Genomic DNA, 17,443 nt, shown 5'->3' with positions numbered 1-17,443 from the left:
CTCCTCCACATCTCTCTCCCCATCCCCCTCTCTCACCTCCTACCCGCTCTCCCTTCCCTCCCAAATCTGTCATGTTTCCTCCTCCTCCTCCTCTCCCCTCCCTCCCTCCCTCCCCTTTTCACACCCCCCCCCCCTCCCCCCACCTGTGGGTCTGGGGGGTGGTTAATTTGAGTGTGATGCCACAGCCCCCCCCCCCCCCCCCCCGCAAACGATGTTGGAGAAACATACATGGTCTAGTATCTCAATAACCCAAGTGACAATTATAAACAAATACCAATGCTGTTGTGTAAGTTCTCCCCATATCTGATAGATAGGACCTTGATAAACTCGTAGACACCATTGCCGTCTATATTCACCACCATGCGCTGCACAGTTTCAATGTCCAACCTAGCTTCCAATATAACTTCTTTACATCATTCCATTTTGAGTTGAAAGATACAACATGGACACAGGCCCTTCAGCCCATCATGCTGACCATCAGTCACCCCTTCACACTAGTTCAATGTTGTCCAATCCCCACACACGCTAGGGAAAATTTACAGAGGTCAATTAACTGACAAACCCACACATCTGAGGAATGTGGGAGAAAACCAGAGTACCCGGGAAGAACACAGTGGTCACAGAAAGAACGAAGAAGACCCTTCTTGGAGGGCCCCGACCCGAAACGTCGCCTATTCCTTCACTCCATAGATGCTGCCTCACCCACTGAGTTTCTCCAGCATTTGTGTCTACATTCGATTTTTCAGCATCTGCAGTTCTTTCTTAAAGAAAATCTACAGATAATACCAGAGGTGATGATCTAACGCTGGTCGCTAGTACTGTGAGGCAGCAGCTCTACCAGCTGTGGACAGTGTTTGGTTTCCTCCTTTTGTTCTGCATTGTAATGATTCAAGTCAGGATAGGCGATTGGATTTATGGGTCTCCTGAATCATAAAGGAACATTAGGAGCAGTTAGCAGCACAAGAATGGTGCGTTATCTGAAACGTAATTACATTTCCAGGCAACTACGCCCTGCCATTCCATTCCATTCCATTTGCTACATAGTGCGAAAAAACAAAGCGCTGTAGTGACTCAGCAGGTCGGGCAACATCTCTGGAAGACATTGACAGGCGCTATTTCAGATTGGGACCCTACTTCAGATTGACAATAGTCACCTATCCTTTTTCTCCAAAGATGCTGCTCGACCCGTTGAGTTACTCCAGCGCTTTGTGTCTATCGTCACCATTTATGCTCTCCGGACTTGCGACCTGAACTGCTGAGTTACACCTCAGCACCTCCTCGTGTCTCCATTGCAGTCAATGGTTTCCTGCCGGTCCAATGACACCGCTCGACAACTGGTGACGACCGTGGTATTTTTATTCTGATTGTATGATGAGATTATCCTGCTTTGGTGTTGGTGAAGTTTGGCTCAGTTGCTGCTGCTGATGCGAGAGGTTGTACGCGAAATGATTCTGTTCATCTTGCTGAGTTTCTTCCACGTACAAGGGGCTCTTGCAGGTAAGTTAATGATTCTCATTTTATTCGTTACTGGCTTGGCTTTATCTCTATTGAGTTTAAAACACAACACTTTAACACAATCATCCCGGACATCCTCATTGGTAAACTGGTCACTCTCGGCCTCCCCACTGTCACATGTGCCTGGATTAAGGATTTCCTCACAAACCGGCCCCAGACTGTGAGACTTGGCCCCCACCTCTCCTCCACTCGCAGGTTGAGTACCGGTTCCCCACAGGGCTGTGTGCTAAGCCCCCTCTTATACTGTCTCTACACCTACGACTGTAGTCCGGCCCACAACAACAACCGCATCGTCAAATTTGCTGACGACACTACTGTGGTCGGACTTATTTCAAAGGGAGACGAGGCAGCCTACAGAGAGGAAGTCCTGAAGTTGACAACCTGGTGCTCAGAAAACAATCTGGCTCTGAACACCAGGAAAACAAAAGAGCTCATTGTCGACTTCAGGAGGCACAGCACCGACTTAGCCCCCCTACACATCAACGGCGAGTGTGTGGAGAGGGTCAACACCTTCCGGTTTCTCGGCGTCCATATCGCGGCTGACATCTCCTGGACGGACAACACGACAGCGGTCATCAAGAAGGCTCAGCAGCGGCTGCACTTCCTGAGGGTCCTCAGGAAGCACAACCTAGACTCTAACCTGCTGCTGACCTTCTACCGCTCGTCCATCGAGAGCCTGCTGACATACTGCATTACAGCATGGTATGGCAGCTGCACCATGGCAGACAGGGAGAGGCTTCAGAGGGTAACCAGGACAGCGCAGAGGATCATTGGTTGCCCTCTCCCCTCCCTGATGGACATCTACACCTCCCGCTGCCTTAGCAGGGCAAAGAAGATCACCAAAGACAGCTCCCATCCTGCGTTTGGACTGTTCGACCTGCTGCCCTCTGGAAGGCGCTATAGGTGTATCAAATCCAGGACAAACAGACTCAGGAATAGCTGCTTCCCGAGAATTATATCTACCATGAATTCAAATCCACACATTCACTGACTACACCGCCCAACACGGACTTCCATCTGTATATATGTATATATGTATGTAGCGCCGTAGAATTTGTGCACCTATTCCCCCCCCCATCTCCCTTCTGTTTTGTTTTCTGTTTCTTGTTTTTTGTGTAAAATTGTATGTATGCACTGAGTACGAGCAGCTTTCAGTTTCACTGTACATGTATAGTGACAATAAATGGCATATCTATCTATCTAAAAAGCGCGCAATACACATTCAGTCTGAGGTTCATGTAGACGTTAAAACGGTTCAATCTCCCCTGTTTCGGTACAATACAGACTGGAATTTCTGCTTTGATTTGCACCATGCACCGTTTCCTTTGTGAGAGAAGGAACTGCAGGTATTGGTTTAAACTGCATTTTAACTCGTGTAAAACAAACAGGAGCGACGCGGTTTGAAGCAAAAACATCTTTGATTTCAAGTTCTTATTGTAAGAATGGGAATATGTGGGAGAGGCGGGAAAGGGCTGTGCTTGCCTCTTTGTAGGGAACGTCGAACAGCTACTGTTCCAGGCGTACACTGGCCCGATCCCTGAACTCTACCTCAGCTACATTGACGACTGCATTGGTGCTACTTCCTGCACCCATGCAGAACTCAGACTTCATCAACTTCACCACCAATTTCCACACATAGACTGGGAAACACATTCTGTAAATGGGCTGGATGGTTTGAAGTTTGTAAACTGTGTGCAGGATAGTTTTTTGCAGCAATACATAGAGGTACCTACTAGAGGAGGGGCAGTGCTGGAACTCCTGTTAGGAAATGAGACGGGACAGGTGGCGGAGGTATGCGTTGGGGAGCACTTCGGGTCCAGTGATCACAATACCATTAGTTTCAATATAATTATGGAGAGGGTCAGAACTGGACCTAAGGTTGAGATTTTTGATTGGAGAAAGGCTAACTTTGATGAGATGCGAAATGATTTAAAAGGAGTGAACTGGGACATTTTGTTTTATGGGAAGGATGTAGAAGAGAAATGGAAGACATTTAAAGGGGAAATTTTAAGAGAACAGAATCTTTATGTTCCTGTTCGGTTGAAAGGAAACAGTAAAAATTGGAAAGAGCCCTGGTTTTCAAGGGAAATTGGACATCTTGTTTGGAAGAAGAGGGAGATCTACAATAATTATAGGCAGCATGAAGTAAATGAGGTGCTTGAGGAGTATAAGGAATGTAAAAAGAATTTTAAGAAAGAAATTAGAAAAGCGAAAAGAAGACATGAGGTTGCTTTGGCAAGTAAGGTGAAAGTCAATCCAAAGGGTTTCTACCGCTATATTAATAGCAAACGGATAACGAGGGATAAAATTGGTCCATTGGAGAGACAGAGTGGACAACTATCTGCAGAGCCAAAAGAGATGGGGGAGATATTGAACAATTTCTTTTCTTCGGTATTCACCAAGGAGAAGGATATTAAATTATGTGAGGTAAGGAAAACTAGTAGAGTAGCTATGGATACTATGAGTTTCAAAGTAAAAGAAGTACTGACACTTTTGAAAAATATAAAAGTGGATAAGTCTCCAGGTCCTGACAGGATATTCCCTAGGACATTGAGGGAAGTTAGTGTAGAAATAGCCGGGGCTATGACAGAAATATTTCAAATGTCATTAGAAATGGGAATAGTCCCCGAGGATTGGCATACTGCGCATTTTGTTCCATTGTTTAAAAAGGGTACTAAGAGTAAACCTAGCAATTATATACCTGTTAGTTTGACTTCAGTGGTGGGAAAATTAATGGAAAATATACTATATATAAGCATCTGGATAAACAGGGTCTGATTAGGAACAGTCAACATGGATTTGTACCTGGAAGGTCATGTTTGACTAATCTTCTTGAATTTTTTGAAGAGGTTACTAGGGAAATTGATGAGGGTAAAGCAGTGAATGTTGTCTATATGGACTTTAGTAAGGCCTTTAACAAGGTTCCTAATGGAAGGTTGGTTAAGAAGGTTCAACTGTTGGGTATAAATGCAGGAGTAGCAAGATGGATTCAACAGTGGCTGAATGGGAGACGCCAGAGGGTAATGGTGGATGGCTGTTTGTCGGGTTGGAGGCAGTGGACTAGTAGGGTGCCTCAGGGATCTGTGTTGGATCCTTTGTTGTTTGTCATGTACATCAATGATCTGGATGAAGGTGTGGTGAATTGGATTAGTAAGTATGCAGATGATACCAAGATAGGGGGTGTTGTGGATAATGAAGAGGATTTCCAAAGTCTACAGAGTGATTTAGGCCATTTGGAAGAATGGGCTGAAAGATGGCAGATGATGTTTAATGCTGATAAATGTGAGGTGCTACACCTTGGCAGGACAAATCAAAATAGGACGTACATGGTAAATGGTAGGGAATTGGAGAATGCAGTTGAACAGTGGGATCTGGGAATAACTGCATAGTTCCTTGAAGGTGGAATCTCATATAGATAGGGTGGTAAAGAAAGCTTTTGGTATTCTAGCCTTTATAAATCAGAGCATTGAGTATAGAAGCTGGGATGTAATGTTAAAATTGTACAAGGCATTGGTGAGACCAAATCTGAAGTATGGTGTACAATTTTGGCTGCCCAATTATAGGAAGGATGTCAACAAAATAGAGAGAGTGTAGAGGAGATTTACTAGAATGTTGCCTGGGTTTCAACAACTAAGTTACAGAGAAAGGTTGAATAAGTTAGGTCTTTATTCTCTGGAGCGCAGAAGGTTAAGGGGGGACTTGATAGAGGTCTTTAAAATGATGAGAGGGATAGACAGAGTTGATGTGGACAAGCTTTTCCCTTGGAGAATACGGAAGATTCAAACAAGAGAACATGACTTCAGAATTAAGGTACAGAAATTTAGGGTTAACCTATGGTTATATGTTATAAAGGTCATGAGGGATGATCTTTTTATTTCTCCCCAGACTGGTGTGTCTGGAACCAAAATTTACAGTTTAGAAATAAGGGTTCAGACATTCTTATGGCACCAAAACATGGTGACACTTGTGTATTGCCGCGGTTAGGTCTGCTATATGATTTTACCGAGTTGTATGCGGAACAGAGCATTTCACTGTACCTAGGTGCATGTGACAATAAAATATCATTGAATCATTGAATTCAGTGCAGTAAAGAGATGAAACTTTTTCACCCAGAGGGTAATTAGTCTTTCAAATTCTCTGTCCAAGAAAGGTGCGGGCATTCAGTCAATCAGATGCTTGAGGCACGGATAGGAAGATGCTTGGATACAAAAGGAATTGTGGGATAGTTTGGAAAAATGGTGGTCTGCTAGAGGATCTTATAGAATATCAGAGATTGGGGACAAAGGATGAATGGCACCATTTTGCTTATGTTAGGTTTGTTCCCACTCCACAAGAGAGTCCAGAAGAGTATAGAATGTTCAATAGTCATATGTGCTGACTACCAAATAATGACATTCTTGCAGCAGCTTAGCAGACCTGTAAATCAATAGATAACATGCTAAAAATTCAGTAAATTGATAATCCCAATATTTGTGCAAAAACACCTCGAATGCTTAGTTTAACCAAAGACAGTCCATCGGTCTACAGGGTCCGATTCGACACATTACCTATCCATTCTCACCAGCGACGCTGCCTGATCTGCTGAGTTACTCCAACACTTTGTATTTATTTTGTTGATTATTCATAGTTGAGTGTAGCGTAGTTCAGGGTTCAATATACTGGAAGATTTTAATGATCACATTCCAGCACACATCTCCGGAGCCAAACAAAACAATGACATTCACGTTTAATGGGAATAATCTAGTTTGGTGAAAGGGGAAACAGGCATAGATATAACGAATAACATATTTATAGCAGTTTCAATGTAGGAAAATGCTTCAATGAGATTCGTAAGAATATTATTCTGTAACATATTACTTAGAGCAGTATAATGGCATTACATGACAATTAGCAAAATGAACAGTTAAGGTGCATCTTATAGGAAGTATAAGAGGAAGGGATATTTAGAGAGCAATTCTACAACTTAGGCCTGCTCTTCAGATGTACTTAGATTTGTGAATAATCAGGATGTTATACTGACCTCACCACCATCGAAGGGATCCACACGACACCCTGCCTCAAAAAGGTAGCCAACATCATCCCCCTGGCCACACTTTTAATACCTCCCACCATGGGGAAGAAAGTATAGGTGCTTGAAAACCATGACCTCCAGGTTGAAGAATAGTTTCCTCCCAACAACTGCAGATGCTGGTTTAAACCAAAGATAGACACAAAAAGCTTGAGTAATTCAGCGGGTCAGACAGCGACTCTGGAGAAAGGGAATAGGTGGCATTTCAGTTCGAGACCTTCTCTCCAGAGATACTGCCTGTCCCACTGAGTTACTCCAGCATTTTGTGTCTAACTCTAAGTGCTGGATTAACTCAACTGGTCAGGCAGCATCTCCGGAGATCATAGAGAGATGACATTTAGGGTTAACACCCTTCCACAGAGTGAAGAAGTGGTCTTGACCCGAAACATCTATCCATCGACACATATCCGTTCTCCAGGGATGCTGCCTGACCCACTAAGGTGCTCCAGAACTTTGCGTCTATTTCTTTGTGAACCAACATTTGTAGTTCCTTGTTTCTACCATGTAAGTTGACTGTCATTTGTAGGTAAGTGATAGAATCTGGAGAGAGATGATGGGAATTTACAGAGAATAAGAATGGGTTGGACAAGAGCAAGAGTTTAATTGTCATCTGTCCTGGCAATGGAACAATGACATTCTTATACACATATTAAATATAAAACAATCAATGACACAATAATTTAATATTAGATTTACTAGAATGTTGCCTTATTTTCAGCACCTAAGTTACAGAGAAAGGTTGAACAAGTTAGGTCTTTATTTTTTTGGAGCGCAGAAGGTTAAGGGGGGACTTGATAGAGGTCTTTAAAATGATGAGAGGGATAGACAGAATTGATGTGGATTAGCTTTTTCCATTAACAGTAGGGAAGATTCAAACAAGAGGACATGATTTGAGAATTAAGGGACAGAAGTTTAGGGGTAACATGAGGGGGAACTTCTTTACTCAGAGAGTGGTAGCGGTAGTGGTACCTCTATGTATTGCTGCAAAAAACTATCCTGCACACATTTTACAAACTCCAACCCATCCAGCCCATTTACAGAATGTGTTTCCCAGTCTATGTGTGGAAAGTTGAAATCTCCCACAATCACTACCTTGTGCTTACTACTAATCTCTGCTATCTCCTTACATATTTGCTCTTCCAATTCTCGTTCTCCGTTTGGCGGTCTATAATACACCCCTATAAGTGTTGCTACACCTTTCCCACTTCTCAATTCCACCCAAATAGCCTCCCTAGATGAGCCCTCCAATCTATCCTGCCAAAGCACTGCTGTAATATCTTCCCTGACTAGCAATGCAACACCTCCACCTCTTGCCCCTCCAATTCTATCACACCTGAAGCAACGAAATCCTGGAATATTTAGTTTCCAATCACAGCCGTCCTGCAACCACGTTTCACTGATCGCCACAACATCATACTTCCAGGTGTCTATCCAGACTCTAAGCTCATCCACCTTTCTTACAATACTCCTAGCATTAAAATATGCACATTTAAGAAAACCCCCGTCTCATATTCTCTGTTTATTTCCTTTTTTTTCTTTCTCCTCTTGTGTCCGAGTGCTTCCCATTTCTGCTTCCTGCCTCCCATTCTGTCTACTACCTTTCGCTATTTGAGTCCCTCGCCCCAACCATTCTAGTTTAAAGTCTCCCCAGTTGCCTTTGCAAATTTCCCCGCTAGGATATTGGTCCCCCTCGGGTTCAAGTGCAACCCATCCTTTCTGTACAGGTCCCACCTTCCCCAAAAGAAGTCCCAATGATCCAGGAACTCGAATCCCTGCCCTCTGCACCAGTCTTTCAGCCACGCATTTATCCTCCACCTCGCTCCATTCCTACTCTCACTGTCGCGTGGCACAGGCAGTAATCCTGAGATTTTTACCTTTTTGGTCATTTTTCTTAACTCTCCTCCCAACTCCCTAAATCCTCCCTTCAGGTCCTCTTCCCTTTTTTTTCCTTTGTCATTGGTACCTATATGTACCACGACCTCAGGCTCCTCTCCCTCTGATTTAAGGATATCTTGGATGCGTTGAGACACGTCTGAGACCTTGGCACCAGGGAGGCAGACCACCATCCTGGTCTCCCGACTGCGTCCACAGAATCGCCTATCCGACCCCCTAACAATAGAGTCCCCAATTACTATTGCCCTCTTTTTTTCCCTAACTTTTGGAGCAACAGGGCCAGTCTCTGTGCTGGAGGCCCGTCCGCTGTCACTACCCCCGGGTAGGCTGTCACCCCCATCCGTACTCAAACAGGAGTACTTATTTGCGAGGTGTACCGACATTGGAGTACTCACTCGTTCCTGCCTCTGCCCCTTGCCCTTCCTTAATGTGACCCACATGTCTCTCTCCCGTGGGTTTGGAGTGACCACCTCTCTATAACTCCCCTCTATGACCTCCTCACTCTCCCTGATCAGAGCGAGGTCATCGAGCTGCTGCTCCAGGATCCTAATACGGTCCCTTAGGAGCCCCATCTCGCTGCACCTGGTGCAGATGTGGATGTCTGGAGGGCCATCCGACACCATGACCTCCCACATCTGACATCCAGAACAGTATACTGCTCTGACTGTCATTCTCCCGCCTTACCCTGGATCTGATACCAGTATAATACAATAGAAACTGCTGGGAGAAATCAGCCAGTATCTGACTCACAACAGCTGCTCCCTCGTGACCTTTAAACTGCACCTTTATTATATAAACAAAAAGCACTGTACCTTTAGCCCACTGTACCTTTGGCTCACTGTACCTTTACTAAAGCACTGCACCTTTAACCAGAAAGCACAAATGCTAACCTGAGGTTGCACCCAATCAGCTGCTTCCTCTAGTCTGCTTCCACCAATCAGCGGCTTCCACCAGAACCCTCCCTATGGAGTGTGGAACGTTACGGATTTCGGTAAAAAAGCCCTGACCCTCCTCCACTGCTCTCCAACGGTCCTGGGCCTCTGTGAAAACAAGCCCCGCGCCCGATTTAAGTACTCACCGCCCTGACCCTCCTCCACTGCTCTCCGACGGTCCTGGGCCTCTGTGAAAACAAGCCCCGCGCCCGATTTAAGTACTCACCGCCCTGACCCTCCTCCACTGCTCTCCGACGGTCCTGGGCCTCTGTGAAAACAAGCCCCGCGCCCGATTTAAGTACTCACCGCCCTGACCCTCCTCCACTGCTCTCCGACGGTCCTGGGCCTCTGTGAAAACAAGCCCCGCGCGCCCGATTTAAGTACTCACCGCCCTGACCCTCCTCCACTGCTCTCCGACGGCTGATCATACAAAATCATTACCTCGTTCCTGCTTTCCCCCCCATATTATTTGATTCCAATAGCCCTAAGAGCTAAATCTAACTGTCTTGAAACCATCCCATGAATTGGTCTCCACTGCCTTCTGTGGCAGAAAATACCACAGATTCACAACTATCTGGTTGAAAAAGTTCTTCCTCATCTCAGTTCTAAATAGCCTACCCCTCAGTTTTAAACTGACCCCTGGTTCTGGACTCCTGCAACATTTGGAACAGTTTAGTGTGGGATTAGTGCTTGACCACTCTCACAGACACAAGTTTCTGTGTTCGATGACTTTATTTTCCTTAGTGTTTTGATACAGACGTTAATACTTTAGTTCAGAGATACAGAGCAGAAACAGGCCCTTCAGCCCACCGAGTCCGCACCGGCCAGCGATTACCGCACTATCGCTACCACACGCAGGCGCGCACGCACACACACGACACACAATCTAATATTTACACAAAGCCCATTAACCTACAAATCTGTACGTCTTTGGAGTGTGGGAGGAAATCAAAGGTCTTGGAGAAAACCCATGCAGGTCACGGGGAGAACGTGCAAACTCCATACAGACAGCACCTGTAGTCAGGATCGAACCCGGGTCGCTGGCGCTGTAAGGCAGTAGCTCTACCTCTACTGCCCCGTGACCCCCATAATAGTGCTGTCCAAAAGAACAGTTTTCTTGTTTTTCATTCATCAATATTCTCACTAGAATGGGCCATAAAAATATACTTCCATAGGAAACATAGACATAGAAATTAGGTGCAGGAGTAGGCCATTCGGCCCTTCGAGCCTGCACCGCCATTCAATATGATCATGGCTGATCATCCAACTCAGTATCCCATACCTGCCTTCTCTCCATACCCTCTGATCCCTTTAGCCACAAGGGCCACATCTAACTCCCTCTTAAATATAGCCAATGGACTGGCCTTGACTACCCTCTGCGGCAGAGTGTTCCAGAGACTCACCACTCTCTGTGTGAAAAAAGTTCTTCTCATCTCGGTTTTAAAGGATTTCCCCCTTATCCTTAAGCTGTGAACCCTTGTCCTGGACTTCCCCAACATCGGGAGCAATCTTCCTGCATCTAGCCTGTCAAACGCCTTAAGAATTTTGTAAGTTTCTATAAGATCCCCTCGCAATCTCCTAAATTCTAGAGAGTATAAACCAAGTCTATCCAGTCTTTCTTCATAAGACAGTCCTGACATCCCAGGAATCAGTCTGGTGAACCTTCTCTGCACTCCCTCTATGGCAATAATGTCCGTCCTCAGATTTGGAGACCAAAACTGTACGCAATACTCCAGGTGTGGTCTCACTAAGACCCTATACAACTGCAGTAGAACCTCCCTGCTCCTATACTCAATTCTTTTTGCTATGAATGCTAACATACCATTCGCTTTCTTCACTACCTGCTGCACCTGCATGCCTACTTTCAATGACTGATGTACCATGACACCCAGGTCTCGTTGCATCTCCCCCTTTCCCAATCGGCCACCATTTAGATAATAGTCTGCTTTCCCGTTTTTGCCACCAAAATGGATAACCTCACATTTATCCACATTATACTGCATCTGCCAAACATTTGCCCACTCACCCAGCCTATCCAAGTCACCTTGCCGTCTCCTAGCATGCTCCTCACAGCTAACACTGCCCCCCAGCTTAGTGTCATCCGCAAACTTGGAGATATTGCCTTCAATTCCCTCATCCAGATCATTAATATATATTGTAAATAGCTGGGGTCCCAGCACTGAGCCTTGCGGTACCCCACTAGTCACTGCCTGCCATTGTGGAAAGGACCCGTTTACTCCTACTCTTTGCTTCCTGTTTGCCAGCCAGTTCTCTATCCACATCAATACTGAACACCCAATGCCGTGTACTTTAAGTTTGTATACTAATCTCTTATGTGGGACCTTGTCAAAAGCCTTCTGGAAGTCCAGATACACCACATCCACTGGTTCTCCCCTATCCACGCTACTAGTTACATCCTCGAAAAATTCTATAAGATTCGTCAGACATGATTTACCTTTCGTAAATCCATGCTGACTTTGTCCAATGATTTCACCACTTTCCAAATGTGCTGCTATCCGATCTTTAATAACTGACTCTAGCAGTTTCCCCACTACCGATGTTAGACTAACTGGTCTGCAATTCCCCGTTTTCTCTCTCCCTCCCTTCTTAAAAAGTGGGGTTACGTTTGCTACCCGCCAATCCTCAGGAACTATTCCAGAATCTAAAGAGTTTTGAAAGATTATTACTAATGCATCCACTATTTCTGGAGCTACTTCCTTAAGTACTCTGGGATGCAGCCTATTTGGCCCTGGGGATTTATCGGCCTTTAATCCATTAAATTTAACCAACACCACTTCCCGGCTAACCTGGATTTCACTCAATTCCTCCAACTCCTTTGACCCGCGGGCCCCTGCTATTTCCGGCAGATTATTTATGTCTTCCTTTGTGAAGACGGAACCAAAGTAGTTGGTTCAATTGGTCCGCCATATCCTTGTTCCCCATGATCAACTCACCTGTTTATGACTGCAAGGGACCTACATTTGTTTTAACTAATCTCTTTCTTTTTACATATCCTGTGGAAAATGTTCAGTAACTTGACAATGTCAAAAGAAAACAAATGTAATCTATGAACTAGTTGATAGCTGCCTTGCCTCAGCCACTATCCACTGAATGCTGCCACTGAGTGGTATATTTGTGGGGTATTTTGTAGGATGACATGGAATAAAAATATACATCACTCATAATTGATTTAAATGGCACAATGGATGGCAGGTTTTATTTACACTCTATGTGTAAACACAGAACAATGCTGCACAGGCAGGATGTACAGGAAGGAACTGCTGAAACTGGTTCAATCAGTAGATAGACACATAAAGCTGGAGTAACTCGGTGGACAGGCAGCTTCTCTGGAGGGAAGGAATGGGTGATGATTCTGGACGAGACCCTTTTTCATACAGTATTTTCCACCCGTGAGATCTAGGCTGACCGTAATGCCTATTTAAATTAATTCCACGTTACCATGTGGTCTATAGCCCTCTATTTCCTGCCTGTTCATGTGTGTGTCTGCATATCCACATATATTGTGCTGTAGTATCTGCATCCACCTCTCCTGAGAGTGTGTTCCAAGCACCTACCACTTTCTGTGTCCCTAAGTAGCCTCTTTTGCATCAGCATAGACGGGACCACCATTTTATAAAGCACTTGCATTCTTTCTGCCAACACCTGCTGGATCTCCCAGCTCTAACCCTTTCAACCCTCCCCCCCAACCCCCTTCCCAGTACCAGAACCACCTTTCTGTCTTTAGCTTCTTCCATTGCCAGAGTGAGGACACATGCAATCTGGAGGAACAGCACTTCATGTTCTACTTGGATAGCTTACAGTCCAATGTTATGGACATTGAATTGTTCAACTTGAGGCAATACCCTCCCCTTCCTCCCCGTCCCCCCCCCCACCCCCCCCAACACCCATTATTTCCTGTCCACCTGATGTGCGCCTATTTCTCCCACTAACACCCACCCTCCCAATCACTCAGTTCCTTTCCCCTTTGTTTATGCATCTACCTTCCTCAATTCTCTCATTGCACTTTTATCCCCAATCTTTCTCGCCCCCCCCCCCCTCCCCCCCCCCCCCCCCCCCCCCCCCCCGTCTCGTTCCACCTATGGCCCTTCATCTGGCTTTAGATTTCACTCCTCTTATCTCCTTACCTGACGCCATTTGTCTCTTGTGTAAGGAGGAACTGCAGATGCGGTTTAAACCAAAGATAGACACAAAAAGCTGGAGTAACTCCTTCTATCCAGAGATACAGGCAGTATCTCTGGATAGAAGGAATGGGACGTTTCTGGTCGAGACCCTTCTTCAGACCCTTTGTAACCTTTTCACCTCTTGCCGTTGCCACTTACTCCACCCATCTACTTATCAAAATCTGTTCTCAAGTCGGACCAGCTTCTTGCTTCCACCCAACAAATAGCTTACAATGGCCTGTTTCCCTTATTATCGTTACATTTTTGCATATCTTTCATTCATTCTTCTTTATCTCTCGACATCATTGTCTATACCTCTTGTTTCCCTTATCCTCAAGTAGTCTGAAGAAGAATCTCGACCTGAAAAGGCACCCATTCCTTCTCTCCAGAGATGCTGCCTGACCCACTGAGTTACTCCAGCATTTTATGGTCTTATCACCTGTATCACTTGCCAGGCTTTGTCCCAGCCCCACCTCTCTTTTTCAGCTTTCTATTACAGTGGAGACTAGAACTGGAGGTTTAAGGTGATGGGGGAGAAATGTCAAGGGGATGTGAGCAGATGTTTCTCACCACAGTAGTTATCTGGAATGAGCTGCAGGGGAGATGATAGAGGCAGAGATAATCACAATGTTTAAAGCATTTGGACTTTTGGTAGGAAAGTCAGGGAGGGGTAAGGGCGTAATTCATGTATTTGTAGATAAACATCTCGGTCAGCATAAACAAGATTGGGCAAATGGGCCTGTTCATATGCTGCATGATTCCGTTTATTTTAAGATTATTTCTGTGGTTTTCATGTTGCTATCTCTATTCACCAGAATAAGCACTGAAAATTACTATCGGGCAGTCTACACCAGAGAGAACACTGCCTGAACCAAAGGAAGTGACATATGTAAAATAGGTTCTTTCATTTGTTTTAGTTTAGCTATACAGCACGGAAACAGGCCCTTCGGCCCACCGAGTCTGCACTGACCAGCGACTACCCCGCACACCAACACTGCCCTATACACATGAGGGGCAATTTTACACATGCATCAAGTGAATTAACCTACATTCCTGCACGTCTTTGGAGTGTGGGAGTAAATTAAAGATCTCGGCGAAAATCCACGCAGGTCACGGGGAGAACGTACTAACTCCGTACAGAGAGCACCCATAGTCAGGATTGAAACTGGGTCTCTGGCACTGCAAACACTGGGAGGCAGCAACTCTACCGCTGTGCACCGTGCATCCCTTATTGGTAACTTTGTGTGATCTTATTTTGTTAGGGGGCAAATTCTATGGGAAAGCTTTCTCAAAGAGATAGATAATGATGTAGAAACAACAAACTGCAGATGCTGCTAGTACCAAAGAGAGTCACAAAATGCTGGAGTAACTCAACGGGTCAAACAGCATCTCTGTAGAAAAAGGATAGGTGATGCTGGGTGAAGCTTCAGGTTGGAAACCTTCTTCAGTCTGATGTGTCAGGTTGGGACCCTTCTTCAGACTAACCCTGCTTGAGACTGAAGTAGGGTCTTGACCCGAAGTGTCATCCAGCCTTTTTTTCCAGAGATGCTGCAGGTCTCGCTGAGTTACTTTAGCACTTTGTGTCTAAGGTTGATAATGAGCTGTTCAATCCTGATTGTTTGTGATGTTAATTTCTGCATGTTCACAGAGCAGACTGTGGGAGTAAATAGTTGAATAACTAGTCTAGCAGGAAATCTGTGGTATTTGAGGAAGTGTGAATGTGGGGCCTCTCCAGTGAGATGATAGGGGAACAAAGGGGGATGTGGTGATGTGGGGAGGGATGTGGTGAACTATCAGAAAGTCACCAGGAGGTCATAACAAAACAGAAGTTAAATGTTACATTGACGACTGCTTTGGGGCCACCTCCTGCACCTACACACAACTGACTGACTTCATCCACTTCACCACCAACTTCTATCCGGCACTACAATACACCTGGACCATTTCCGACACTTCCCTACCATTCCTTGACCTCACCATCTCCATCGCAGTGGACAGACTCCTGACCGACATACATTACAAACCCACTGACTCACATGGCTATCTGGACTACACGTCTTCCCACCGTGCCCCCTGTAAAGACTCCATCCCCTACTCCCAATTCCGCCGCCTACGCCGCATCTGTTCCCAGGATGAGACATTCCATACCAGGGCATCAGAAATGTCCTCGTTCTTCAGGGAACGGGGATTCCCCTCCGCCACCATAGATGAAGCTCACAACAGGGTCTCATCCATACCCCGTAACACTGCTCTCTCTCCCCATCCCCGCACTTGCAACAAGGGCAGAGTCCCCCTGGTCCTCACCTTTCACCCCACCAGCCGGAAAATACAACACATAATCCTCCGCCATTTCCGCCACCTCCAACGTGACCCCACCACTCGCCACATCTTCCCATCTCCCCACATGTCTGCCTTCCGCAAAGACCGCTCCCTCTGCAACTCCCTTGTCAATTCTTCCCTTCCCTCCCGTACCACCCCCTCCCTGGGTACTTTCCGTTGCAACCGCAAGAAATACAACACCTGTCCCTTCACCTCCCCCCTCGACTCCATTCAAGGGCCCAAGCAGTCATTCCAGGTGCGATAAAGGTTCACCTGCATCTCCTCCAACCTCATCTACTGCATCCTCTGCTCTAGGTGTCAGCTGATTTACATCGGGGAGACTAAGCGTAGGTTGGGCGATCGTTTCGCCGAACACCTCCGCTCAGTCCGCAATAACCAACCTGACCTCCCGGTGGCTCAGCACTTCAACTCCTCCTCCCATTCCCAATCCGACCTCTCTGTCCTGGGTCTCCTCCATTGCCAGAGTGAGCAACAGTGGAAATTGGAGGAACAGCACCTCATATTCCGCCTGGGGACCTTGCGTCCGGATGGCATTAACATTGAATTCTCCCAATTTTGCTAGCCCTTGCTGTCTCCTCCCCTTCCTTAACCCTCTAGCTGTCTCCTCCCATCCCCCCACCCTCGGGCTCCTCCTCCTCCTCCTCCCCTTTCCCTTCCTTCTCCCCCACCACCCCCCATCAGTCTGAAGAACGGTTTCGGCCCGAAACGTCGCCTATTTCCTTCGCTCCATAGATGCTGCTGCACCCGCTGAGTTTCTCCAGCAATTTTGTGTACCTTAAATGTTACATTGATATTTTTAGAGTCTGCTCTTGATGTACTGCCATGGTGCAAGCCGATTTCAACAGTCTACTGTATATTGCAGCTCAAGATGACATAGAGATATAGCATGGGAACAGGCTCTTCAACCCACCATGCTGAACAGCGATACCTGTACAGTAGCAATATCTTATAGACCAGCAACAATTTACAATCTTTACCAAAGCCTATTAAACTACAAACTCGGCTTTGGAGTGTGGGAGGAAACTGGAGCACCCAGGTAAAACCCACAGGTAGAATGTAAAAACTGCATGCAGACAGCACCCATGGTCAGGATTGAACCTGGCTGTCTTTTGAACTCTAAGGCAGTAACTCTATCCCTGTTCCACTGTCACCCTTGTTTAGAAACATAGAAACATAGAAAATAGGTTCAGGAGTAGGCCATTCGGCCCTTCGAGCTTGCTCCGCCATTCAATATGATCATGGCTGATCATCCAACTCAACATCCTGTACCTGCCTTCTCTCCATACCCCCTGATCCCTTTAGCCACAAGGGCCACATCTAACTCCCTCTTAGATGTAGCCAATGAACTGGCCTCAACTACCTTCGGTGGCAGAGAATTCCAGAGATTCATCACTCTCTGTGTGAAAAATGTTTTTCTCATCTCGGTCCTAACAGATTTCCCCCTTATCCTTAAACTGTGACCTCTTGTTCTGGACTTCCCCAACACCAGGAACAATCTTCCTGCATCTAGCCTG

The 17,443-nt window shown here is 45.9% G+C and overlaps 1 protein-coding gene across 1 annotated transcript in view; it reads left to right on the top strand.

Moving 5' to 3' along the window:
• The first annotated feature begins 1,054 nt into the window (after nt 1–1,054).
• Nucleotides 1,055–17,443, top strand: part of LOC129693670 (class I histocompatibility antigen, F10 alpha chain-like) — a 55,217-nt gene continuing 38,828 nt past the window's right edge. Inside the window, exon 1 of the mRNA XM_055630454.1 lies at nt 1,055–1,497. Within this exon, the coding sequence (XP_055486429.1) occupies nt 1,425–1,497 (73 nt within the window). The 5' untranslated portion in view covers nt 1,055–1,424. The remainder of the gene's footprint in view (nt 1,498–17,443) is intronic.

The sequence above is a fragment of the Leucoraja erinacea genome, unplaced genomic scaffold, assembly GCF_028641065.1.
Source record: "Leucoraja erinacea ecotype New England unplaced genomic scaffold, Leri_hhj_1 Leri_384S, whole genome shotgun sequence".
NCBI lineage: Eukaryota > Metazoa > Chordata > Chondrichthyes > Rajiformes > Rajidae > Leucoraja > Leucoraja erinaceus.
Note: the sequence above shows the minus strand (reverse complement) of the source record. Positions and strands in the feature narration are given on the sequence as shown.